The sequence below is a fragment of the Mauremys mutica genome, chromosome 8 (genome assembly GCF_020497125.1).
Source record: "Mauremys mutica isolate MM-2020 ecotype Southern chromosome 8, ASM2049712v1, whole genome shotgun sequence".
Taxonomy (NCBI): domain Eukaryota; kingdom Metazoa; phylum Chordata; order Testudines; family Geoemydidae; genus Mauremys; species Mauremys mutica.
Window position 1 is genome coordinate 97193852 of NC_059079.1, and position 12469 is coordinate 97206320.

General features: G+C 42.1%; 1 protein-coding gene and 1 long non-coding RNA gene across 2 annotated transcripts in view; one reads left to right on the forward strand and one right to left on the reverse strand.

Annotated features, from left to right (window-relative positions):
• FNIP1 (folliculin interacting protein 1) overlaps window positions 1-11742 on the forward strand; it is an 87655-nt gene extending 75913 nt beyond the window's left edge. Inside the window, 6 exon segments of the mRNA XM_045026508.1 lie at window positions 2530-2699; window positions 5594-7031; window positions 7446-7614; window positions 9627-9824; window positions 10336-10451; window positions 11477-11742. Coding sequence (XP_044882443.1) covers window positions 2530-2699; window positions 5594-7031; window positions 7446-7614; window positions 9627-9824; window positions 10336-10451; window positions 11477-11555 — 2170 coding nt within the window. The 3' untranslated portion in view covers window positions 11556-11742.
• LOC123375546 lies at window positions 2350-7938 on the reverse strand. The gene is made up of 3 exons (XR_006581509.1): window positions 7686-7938; window positions 3706-3921; window positions 2350-2490 (listed from the first exon to the last, which is right to left on the reverse strand). It is a non-coding gene; the product is annotated as an uncharacterized LOC123375546 (long non-coding RNA).
• Window positions 11743-12469: the final 727 nt, after the last annotated feature.

Here is a 12469-nt window from a genome sequence, read left to right on the forward strand (position 1 = left end):
GGGCAGGATGGTGTACTTTTAAATGCTCCAGTGAGGGTATTAGCAGCATCGAAGTCTGTGGGCCTGATTCTACACTCTGTCACACCAGTTTTACACTGATGTAACTCCATTATTTTCAATAGAAATGCTTCTAATACACGTTGGTGTGGAAGGAGAATCAAACCCAACATCTGTAGGTTTCTAGTTAGTTCCAAATTTCCATTCATTTATTCCACCTTAGTCTCTCCAGCCAGCAATCAAGAGGGAGAGGACTAAAGCCTTTAGGTTTTTAAGATCTTCAAAACTGTATTTAAATAGACTTTGTTCTACTCAGGCCCAGAGGGATTTGGGGGTGTTTTGGGGTGGGTTTTTTTTTTGTTTTTGGCAGAGGTACCTGAAATTGTAGTCAGGCCAACCATCACCACCTGTTGGTCTGAAGAGGAATCTTGGGGTGCCAGGTCCTTGGTCACCTCTCTGCAAATATCTGTAGGAGAAGTGGAGTTCTTAACCCTTTCTCCAGCTCACTGGCCTCCTGCAGCTCCTTTGGTTAGCATTGCTGGGGGGAAGAATGTGTGGAAAAATAATGTCCAAACAAAAATGCCACTAAAACTCAGAAGCCCTATGAGGTGCTGCTTCTCCTTTAAGATTTGCCAACAGTTGACTGCCTAACAGGTGACTGCAGGAAAACTCTGACATTTTGCAGGTCAGAACTTCCCCGGATCCGTCATATTTGTCTTTCCCCACATATACTTTCTCTCTCCCCAACAAATGGGACTTTTAAAATGTTAAATATCCACTCAGTGTACAGTTCTCAACATAAGAAATTCCTTTCAGTTCAGTTCAGCAGCGGGAATCTGTGCAGAATACTGCCTACAGAAAATAATTCAAACAGAAGTAGTTTACCTTTTCATAATGCTTTAATAGATCAAGGGGTTCTGCTCCACTGAACTCAGTTTAACCTTACTGAGCCACCAGAAATATGGGATAGGGATAGAGTCTATAACCCACTAACACTTCAAATTTCCCATCTGGTTGGATTAGCTGTAGATGCATCAGTGTTGTTTATTTGGAGTGCCATAAGCATACAAAGCACTTCAAACACTTGCAAGATACAAGGTCTCTCTCTGTCCTGAATGACTCTGTTTACCTTTAATATCTCTGCAAAACAAAGGCCTATGGAAAACGCAATTTGGTTGAAATACAAATGGACAAAAACAAAGAAAATGCTTGGAAGGAGGGAAGCACGTAATTTTGTCTTCCCATATTTAGACACAGCAAGGTGACACCTTGATGACTTTTAAAATACTTTAATGTAGTGTTTATGCATAAATCCATTTAAAATTTGGTTATCATATGAAGTATGTTGCTTTGTAGGTTCTTCTGTCATTCCTTGATAGAGTGAAAGTAGCATACAATGATAAATTCAGATCTGCTGTAGTAAAAGTCCTATTTCAGATGAAGAATTGTTTGATCTCATATTTCAAAAGGATTATCTGAAGTCTTCCCAGTGATTGTTGTTCAATTTATATTTGAATGTGAAGTTGGTATCCGTTCAATATCAATAACCATGTTATATCATTACATTAAATCTAGTAGTTCTGTTTTTCAAAAAGTTTTTTCACCCAACTTTTTAACTTGGCAATTGAAAACTGTTTTGCCTGTTAGAGATGCACCTTTCCTGGCTGATAGTCACAGAGCTATGTGTTGATGCCACAGAACTTGGAGCATTTTTTGAAAGCAAGTGACTGTATCAGTTTGAAATTGCAATTGAAGCACAGAGACTCTCTGTTTTCAGGGTTTGATAGTAACTATAAAGGATCCGTCTTTCCTGAGATGTTCTTTTTCGTAGATTCACAGATTTTAAGACCAAAAAGGATTATTTCTTTAGATGATATTCTCATCTGACTTCTTGTATTACACGGGCCGTAGAATTTCATCCAATTTATTCCTGTAATAAAGCCCAATAACTTGTGTTTTGAGAAGATTTTTTTCATACTTAAGAACTACTGGACAGTGAAAGATTTACTAAAGTGGAATGTCAAAGTAATTAAAACCCACTCTTTACTTTTAGATGCAAATTCTATAATATGTTTCGTGTTTTCTAATAATAACTGGACTTACAATTAGTTCTATTGGCAGTATGGTACTCTGTGTACTATTAGGAAATATATTCACCAGATCTTTTGGTTTCACAAGAGATTTTTAGCACAATCTATGGCTACAATAAACAGCTTGCTATGCATGGAATCATTGGTGAATAGAAGTCTCATAATATTGCTAAACTGAGGAATTAAGATGCCCATAATATGGAAATGTTTTACAGTTTTAATTGTATATCCCTTCCAAGAAATGCCTCTCACCTTGGGGCAGTACATTTTCTTTTCCAGCCTGATGCATAAAGAAATCCAAGCAGGCCGAGTGGTCTTTACTGTCTCTGCGTTCTTATGAGGAAGCTAGCATTCCTGCGTTTTGTAGATTGTAGAATTGCTGTTGCTTTAATGCTATGAATGCCTGATTGGGAAAAAGTGACACCGAGCGTTTCATTTTCAGATTTTTACCAGCCCTTCTGACTGCAATTCTGACTAACCATCTGGCCTGGGTCCCGACAGTCATGCCAAATGGACAGCCACCTATAAAAATCTTCCTGGAAAAGCATTCCTCCCAGAGTGTGGACATGTTAGCCAAGACTCATCCATACAACCCACTGTGGGCACAACTAGGTATGACTTAAACCTCACCAAACTATCCGTTAGAGCACCACATATATGTGTATGAATACAGTGACTTCTGCTGACCAATCCCATTGATCATTTACAAGTAAAACCCTGTGCCCTCAGACCAAGATACAGCTCTATAGATCAAGCTTACAGAGAGACACTGCATTTACTATGTAATTACTTTAAGCGCTGCCATTAATCAAGCTGCAGCAGAAAAATACAAAGTCCCTTTTAAGTTATGCAGGGAAGGTCTTAAAGTGCCTTGATGGTGATGGGGGATTTTGGTCCCCTTGTGGATCTCTTTAGGGAAACTTTCTAGCTGCTGGGATGCTGTCCTTGACGAAATCAAGTTGGGGGGGATGGCAGGAAACAGGAAAATTACTTACTTAAAAACTTAATAAAAAGATTAATTTTAATAAGAAACAGTTGTGTTGTCAATTAAAGGGACCGTGAATGGTAAGGTGCAGTGAATGATTAATGCAAAAAAAACCCATAGGAAATTCTCTGGCTAAGGACCCGTTCCAAAGCCCATTAAAAGCAATGGAAAGCCTTCAATGGCTCAGACCCTGTGTGTGGTTATTCATGTCACCATCTCATGGCTGGCAACGGAGGGGAGGATTTAAGACTCCTACAATTCGGTCATATCACCCCCCTCCGGCAGAAGGTCCCATGGAAGTGGGTTGGTCAGGGGAAAGGAAGACTTGGGTTCCCCTCATAGAATTTCTCGCACTACGGTAAAGGCAGGGCTGGCCTGCGAGAGGAATCTGCTGGAAGCCAGAGCCGTTATTCGGGAGGTGCTGTGCCTTTGCAATGCCCTCTGGCTCCCTGTGAGTCTTCTCCACCCCCGAGCACCTCTAAAACGGCCAAGCCCCCACTCGCCTGCACAAAGAAAAGAACCAGAGCAGCTCTGATAGCCCAGCTGAACTCCTCCCCCATTGCAGAGAGCTGGGTGGGAGGACGAGAAGGCTGCCGGGTAGAGCTGCAGCTGTGCAGTGCTTCTCACAGTCACCTTGTGCACTGATTCATGGCACGGGTTTCTTTTTCCCTCAGCTCGCTCTCCTGTAGGTGGGAGTGGGGTTTCCTCCGGCCTCGGGGGATGTGGCTCTTTACGGTCGTATCAGGAGCAGTCTCATCCCCTCCGGCAGGTGCTGCTGACCCAGCTTCTGCATCTGTCTCCACCCACTGCCTTGGGGGGTATTGCCTGAGCGGGGGGTGGGGCTACTACCTGTGAAAAGAAAGAGGAAAAAGAGAGGATCCGTCTGGGGCCCCTTTTGCCTCCAGAATGACCAGAAAGAGGAAATAAACCATCCCTGGCCATTTACTCTCCTTGATCCTCACTTTCATAACAGGCGACAACCGTGAGCAGAGCTGCACTGTAAACACGCTTGAATGAATTTAGTGCTCATTAAAGGTGCTTGATAGAGAGCCCTGGAGAGCAAAGTCCTCGGTATCCACAGAACAGGTTCAGCACAGGCTGTGGCAGCACAAGTTTCCCGCTACTGCCCTGGCAGTGACCCCAAACCCTGATCTGGAGGAGTCTCCTCTAGAAGGAAAAGTTTAGCTCAGTTTCCGTGATCACTGAATTTTTGGCTTCTCTACTGAGCTTGCCCGTTGGCTTTTGTGTTGTAAACGCCTGCTCAGCAGGAACTGAAGTGAGAGTGTGAGACCCATCTAATCATCATCCACAGACCACTGAAGTGATAGCAGAGGTTAAATTTCAGTGGCTGTAAATCTGGGCCAGACTTGAACTGGTGACATAGAGGTGAAAGGTTCCCTTGCCTATGGACTGTAATGGTGAGACAGACGTAGTAACCCCTTTCCGGTGTATAGTTTCACGGTTGCTGTTAAGGCTGTTGCCCATGGAAGGATCCCTCTAAAAATAATTACCCCTTGAAAAGAAAACACACGTCTTTCCCTCTGAACTCAATAGGGCAGCTCATGTGTTCCTCTGATCAGTGCGTCATCTTCTGTATGAGTCAAAAAGCGCTATTACAATTCTCTGTATTCAACAGAGATACACCTGGCAGAACTTGTAATACTTTGTAATTTTTCGTAATGTTGGCAACTAATATCAATTTTCATTTTAAGCATGTTTTTAACCATTTTAATTTTCATAGTTGTGGGAAATTAAGGGGGGTAATATTGGGGTTCGGATTAGGGCAGTGCTGACAGTGCGGAGGCAGAGGGTTCCCAGAACTGATGTCTGGGCTGCAGGGGACTCCCTGTGCAGCAGAGGGGCACAAGGCACCTGGCACAAGGTGAGAGGAAGGCGGTCCTAGTCCAGGGGAGCAGAGATCCTTGACCAGGGCCCCGAGGAGAAGCTCCTGGCCACGGGAGAGGCCACCCTATGGCTGAACGGCTCCTGCCTAGGAGTGGCCTCTGGGCTTCAGAATGTGAAAGTGCTGGGCCATGACAGCAGGGCCAGTGGCACTAGATCCGTGTGGGTGCTAGGTGTGGGGGAGGCTGCGCTGGCCAACTCTTCGTGATTTTTTCATCAATTTCTGCCATGTGAAATCCATGTCTATCAATGACTAACAATTTAAAGTTAATCCTGTCAAGCCTAAATACAGAGACGCCCAGGCTGATTGAGGCAACATTGACACTAAAAACTTTTTTGCTAGTGTAAAAATATTGATTAGGAGTGTGTGGTTTTGTTTTGTTTTTGTTGGGCAACATTTCTATCCCAGCTAAAACACTAGTGTAGACACAATTGTACCAGCAAAAGCACTTTTTTTGCCAGTATAAGCTGAGTCTGCACTAGGGAGGTTCACTGGTCTAGTTCGTCCCACAAATCTCATCTATTGTTGATCTGGCTTAGAAAACTAGCATCTGTATAATAACAGCATGAGTAGTTTAAAGCTGCAAAATATTTATGCTTGCTCTGTTTTCTGTTGTAGGAGACTTGTATGGGGCTATTGGATCACCTGTGAGATTAGCAAAAACAGTGGTGGTTGGTAAAAGACAAGATCTAGTCCAGAGATTGCTTTATTTCCTCACTTACTTCATAAGATGCTCTGAACTACAAGAGACGCATCTTCTAGAAAATGGGGAAGATGAAGCCATAGTAATGCCGGGAACAGTTATTACTACTACGCTGGAGAAAGGAGAAGTAGAGGAATCTGAATATGTGCTCATAACAATCCACAGGAACAGAAGCAATTTGCTATCTAGTGAGTCTGAAGAAATGAGAACTCCTAACTGTGGCTGTAAATATTGCAAGTGTCCACTTCTTCTTGGGCAAAATACAGAAGGTGTTTCACATCAAGAGAGAGAATATGCCCCAAATGCCTCTAAGGTGGAGCAGGAGACTTCTTCAGATGAGAGCAGGACAACTTCTGCTGCTGACTGCCAAGAAAATGCTGCTGACATTAAGCAGTGCAAGGATAAATTGATATCTTGTCTGGACACCAAATTGGAGACAGTAATCTGCACGGGGTCAGCGTCAGTGGACAAATGTGCAATGGCAGAGTCGGGATTAGAGCCAACAGCAGGAACGTGGAAGACTGAGGAGTCACTGGAGTCTGGTAACCAGGCCAGCAGAGTAACAAGATCAACAGGTATAGCAGTGGAAAAGAAGCCTCCGGATAAGCTCTTGTCTGATGCATTTCCTTGTAGTACCGCTGAGGCTCAGACAAAGGTGACTTTCCTGATTGGAGATTCCATGTCTCCTGATTCAGATATTGACCTCAGAAGTCAAGCAGTCGTGGAACAAATTGCTAGGCATCACAACCAAGCAGCAATGGAGGAAGGAGCGAGTGCTGCTCAGAACTGTGAAGCAAAACAAACTGTTGAGGACCAAACTAGAGGCTGTGGGACAGCTGAACCGTTCCCTCGAGTTGCCAGCGAGCATCAGAATTGGAATCCGAATCCTTACAATGCAGAGAGCATGAGTCTGTTTGATGAGTATTTTACGGATGATGGTTCGATTGAAACCAGGACTATTGATGATATTCCAGTGCAAGCAGCTATAGAGGTTCTAGATCATGGCAGTAGTTTAGAACTTTCTAAAAAATTAGGTACAACGAACAGCAAACTACCCAGTGAATTTTGTAAATTTATGGAATCTGTTCGCCAGGAGACATGCAAAAACTGTTTTGCTGAGCAGGACCAAAGAGACAAAATCTCTATTTGTGTCCCCCATGGGGATAAAGAGAATTCAGAGAAAAAAGTTGCCCCAGGATCTGATTGGGACATTCCAAGAAATGAGAGCTCAGATAGTGCTCTCGGTGACAGTGAAAGTGAAGATACAGGTCATGATCTAACCAGACAAAACAGTAACTACTACGTAGGAGAGCACGAAGATTGGACAGAAGAAGATGAGATCCCTTTTCCTGGGTAAGTATTTTCAACAATAACAGACACCATGGCAAATATAATCTCATCTCTTCTCATTCCCCCACACACATGACTTGAGATACTGTAGCCTATTTTTGCATCAATGGTTGGAAAGATTCTCTTGGGCTTGGTGGTTGTAAAATGAATTTAAAGAGAGTGGTGATCTGGATATTAACAGTATTAATTATGCATTGCAACCCTGGCTCATATCTTGTTCCTCTGCCATATTTTATGCACAGGCCTGAATACTTTAAACTGTCTTTGAACTGAAAGTTGCTTTTTAAAATGTAGTTGAACAGCTGATCACATTTAGAGGAGAGATGATTGGAACTAAAATGTCACACTTGCTCAAGCTGAAATGAGTAGAAATCAGTGCTAGTTATAGTACATGTCCATGATATACCTTTCTTGCAGGTCAAAATTAGTTGAAGTGAACTCTATCCAGCCCAGTATTGCCAATTTTGGAAGGTCCTTGCTAGGTGGCTACTGTTCATCTTACGTACCTGACTTTGTTTTGCAAGGAGTAGGAAATGATGAAAAACTGAGACACTGTTTGGTGTCGGATTTGTCGCATGCGGTGCAGGTAATTAAACTATATCCAATGAAATGTATCCTTCACAATAAAGAGAGGCAAATATTTCTGAACTGGCAAACCTGCTAGAACTGGAAATATTTATTGTCACAGCTCCATTCTAGTTTCCATAGTCCCATTTCACGAGTTTGTCCTCAGTGCTCTCATCTATCAGTTAGTGCTCCCAAGTAACGTCGTTATATTTATCTGCTCCAGATTTGCACTTTAAGGTCCTGTTGAAGCCAGTGAAGAAGGATCCTGCCCTAGGAGAAGAGAGACATCCATGTTAAATCTTAGAGAAATCATGAAGTCTCTCTTCTTTTAGGTGCTGCAGCAACCCCATTGATAGATAGTGATTATGAGGTATGGAGTCTGAACTGCCATACAGCCTTCCCCATTCATGTCTCCCCAACAAACTGCTGGTGTCCCGAGTGTCTGCAGAGCAGAACGTACAGTGGTGAAATTAACATTCAGTCCTCAGAAATACTGGGATCTCCCAGTACTGTTATTTCTTTTTCATAGAAGGTAATGACCCAATGGTGCTGGCTTTGTGGGGAAAAGAGAGGCAAACACCCCATCCCGAGCCACATGGGGAGCAGGACTCTCTGCACTCTGATCTCCCTTTCTCTTCCTACTCTTTCCTATAGAAAGGGGACTCTGTGGAACTGTTTCTTCCCCAACAGAGTCCTAGCCACATAATCCAGGATCTGTACTGGGGGAGAGGCTGGAAACTGGGCGGGTTGGAGGGAAGAGTGTATCGGGTGGAAGTGCATCATTTCCTACATTTGCCATTGAAGGACATGATCTTGCTTCCCTGTAAGTCAATAGCTTAATTCAGTGGGAGCAGGATCAGTCCCTAGCAAAGATAAAAGAACACTTTTTTCCGTGAGCAGTAAACAGGGCCTCTGGCACGATCCCTTCTGCAACAGAGCCCCAGTAATGGCACCATTTTATGTGCAGCAGGTTTGGCTACCCATATCTGTGGCTATTTCCATAGTTTTCTTCCCCTTCCCTGCGCATAGCCCTATCAGGTGCTTATCAGCCACTGAGTTGCCCTGCACACCTGGATGGATTTCACCCATTTATAAATAAAGCCCAGCTGAACTTTGAGAAACGAGTTCAGTATCTCAAAATGAATAGTGGCATGAAACAAATGCTTCATTCTTACATCCCACAAAATAAAGAGAGTTGTTTTTTTTCCCCTAACAAACGTCAACTGAATCGATAACATCAAGCGCTGGCAGGATATATAAAATATTAGACAAGATTTTACACACTGGCTTTCAAAGAAAATCATACTGTACCATAGCACCACATATGGTGGTGCTCTGGGTAAAGAGATGTTTTCTCAAGCAGTTAAGCCAAAAATCTAATGGGAAAAGGGCCAACAGAGTTCTAAATATTTCTTTTTAAAAAAAAATCCATTGCAGAGAAATATTTTGTTAAAGGCGCTGTTTGAAGGCACTAAAAAAGTTGAGTGTGGACATCCTTGTTTGCTCCCTCTGCTGGTTCTGCAGCAACAGTTAACAAACTTTATTCCCAGAGCTGTTGCTGACATTAAGGAAAACTTGACTAGTAACAGGAGTGAAACTGACCAGACTATTTAAAGTGTCCAAACTGAGTGAAATACAAAAAAGAAATAACAGCATACATGGTGACTTTTTAAAAATATGATTTTAACCTACATCCATTTAACTTCAGCTCCATTCAAACAGGACACATCAATATTTATTGAATGCCCAAGGGGAAAATTTGTAGGCCCTGAAACATATTCATTCTTGGAAGAAGATATTTGATACAATAGAGGATAATAAAAAGAAAACTACTTTGGAAAATGTAGGATTTTATCCATTTAAAACTGTGGTAGCTTTTCTGTTATAAAGATCCATTTTTAAGGGATTGCAGTGTATGTAAAAATGCCGTCACTATTCAGGAAGAAATTATTTTTGGAAAAATTGAGTTGTCTTTTGTTACTCTCAGACTTAAACTATTGTTTTTCTGTCTTTTTTTTTTTTTTTTTAAAGCATCCTGTTTTGGATGAACCAATTGCAGAGGCTGTTTGCATTATCGCAGACACGGATAAATGGACAGTGCAAGTGGCCAGTAGCCAAAGGCGAATGATTGATAATAAACTAGGAAAAGAGGTGTTAGTCTCTAGCCTTGTCTCCAACCTGCTTCATTCCACTCTTCAGCTTTACAAGCATAATTTATCTCCAAATTTTGTAAGTATGGGTGAGATCTAAAGGGTTGAATATGTTTTGAGAATATCATTTAAATTAGTGTGTTAACGAAGATGCTGTAAGTTGATATTTCTCATACTTCCACATAGCCACAGTTGATCATATTGTGCATTATCTAACTTCCAGTTGTGCCCATTTGAGATTTTCAGTTAAACTTTGTTCTGTAATGAAGATAGCTGTCTTTGGTCCTGATTTGATATGCAACCAAAATTTCCACTGAAATAGGTGAAAGTCTTGCTAGACTAGGACAGTAAGATCCATCCTTTACATAGAAAATACTTTTCAGAACAGAAATCTAAACAAAAGTTTGCATCATTCTAGCTGTGTGTCTTCCCCTGCTATTGCCAGGTGCTTTCAAATAATTATTTACCTTGATATGGCCCACTCTAGAAAATAGAATTATGGGGACTGTGCTGTTCCCCTTTGGAATTTGGCTGGTATAGGGACTGCAAGGTGTTTTGTTTCTGATGTGATTGTTTTCATGTGTTCCTAGTGTGTTATGCACCTGGAAGATCGGCTGCAAGAGCTGTATTTCAAAAGCAAGATGCTGTCTGAATACCTCAAGGGCCAGATGCGAGTTCATGTCAAAGAGCTGGGCGTGATACTGGGGTATGATCACAACATTGTTCAATAGAGTTTCCACATGTGTTTCCCCCACCATAAATCCTCTCCACACCTACTAGTAGAGTTGTCACAGCCACAGGGTCTGCGTTAGTGGATCCCTGTGCAGGATCAGGACCCTTAGTTTGACATGCATTTCCCATTCTGGGGCTGTCTCCATATCTTCTAAGATCCCTCTCCATTTCCCCTGCTCTGGACTCACCACTCCAGAGTTCATTAGAACCATTTTTTAGGTGGCCAGTCTCTGTTGAATAACACAAGGCACTTGATACCTCCAGGGTGACATTCCCCACATGGCAGAGGGCACAGAGAACGCTCTCTGTATCATGTACGCCACATAGCACCTCTCCATGGGAATGGGGCACAAGCAGAGAGGCCATTTAATGGAATCTAGGAAGGCAGTCTCCACACCAGCTCTAAATAGGCCATTATGCTTGAAGGGCGGGTGGGTGGGGCCGGCCACAGCCTGAAGTAGTATCTGCAAAGGGACGAGCTGCTGCACAGTACCATGGCTTGCCTGTGAGTGGGGAATGAATGAATTCCACTCCCTCCTTTGCGCCTAACTTGTGCTGAGTTCCCCACAGAAAGCTCCTTTACTCAGCCATGTGTGTGCAACGGGTAGGATTAATTCCTCCCAGTGTATTCCCTTGCCAGCATGGTTAGCTCAGTGACCAAGAGAGCAGGCAGGAATGGAACCCAAGTTTCCTGCATGACAAAGAAGATCTGTCCGTGAATCACCAGGCAGACCAGGAATTAATTTTGATGTCCGTTTAAAAACGAACTGATTGTTCCTGTTTTTAATAACAAATAGTGATGTTGCCTTGACTTCAGAAATGTAAATGTTTTAATTTTACATTTAGAATGACTTGCATTTTAAAGCTTTATAAATAAAATAGAGAGCTTCTCTCCTTGAATAGTCCAGCTGCAAAAACCTTAGCTTGGCATGGATAATCTAGCAGTTAATGCACATGTACATTTTGGGTTAGATTTAGTGTTTCTCTTCTTCCTTTTAGGATTGAATCCAGCGACCTCCCTTTACTGGCAGCTGTAGCAAGCACTCACTCTCCATATGTTGCCCAGATACTACTTTAAAATGCTGGAGGGCATAGAGATTAACTTTTTTTTTTCCCCTGGAAATGAAACGGAAGACAAGGAGACAGACATGAAACACACTTGTCCTGGTTCCTTTTCGCTGGAGGCAACTGAACTGAACAGCTTGCTGAGCTGACTGAGTCTCAGTCATTGACTGCATATTATACAAACAATTGGAGAGTTCTTCCCCCCCCCCCATTTGGCCATTCATAAAAAAGAATTTAAACTATAATAGTAATTGAAAAGCCCGAGTTTGAGGTTACTGAAGAAAACCCAAGATGTTAGAAAAAGCTGAAGAACTGCAAATGGTTTGGGCAGTTTCTGCAAGGAGGCCAATTATGTACAATGAAAAAACAGGGAATGCAAGGAAGAACTGCTTTGTAATAATGTACAGTGCTTTTGCTGATTGTAAACTTTAACAGGAAAAGAAAGCAGCTGCCTTGAGACTGGCGTATACCTATTAGGAGTGTATTAAGATCTTTAACTCTCAAACGGCAATGATTTGTAACAACTTCTACTTTTTCACTAAATAGTCAAATTGTGGATATTTCTCAAAGGGAAAATGATTTTTGTAAGCAACTTACTAATGACACTCAGCTAAAAATGTATTTGTACTCTTTTTTTCAAGGGGGGAGTAGCCAACAAACAAACTGGCAAATGTGACTCTCTTTCCCTTTCTTGGCTTGGTGTTGTAACAGGTATTCAAAGGCTATAATGTTTAAATGTTGCTTTATAGTGATAACTTTGTTTCATGACTTATGAAAAATAGAAGAAATGCAATTTTGAAGCAAAACAAACGCTAAAGAGAGAATGCTGATTGAAATTTCCCTGTGGTATCCCAAAAATGCCATGACTGTTACCTCTAATATTTTTACAGTCTATAATATTCTGGCAATATATTGTTTTTACAGCAG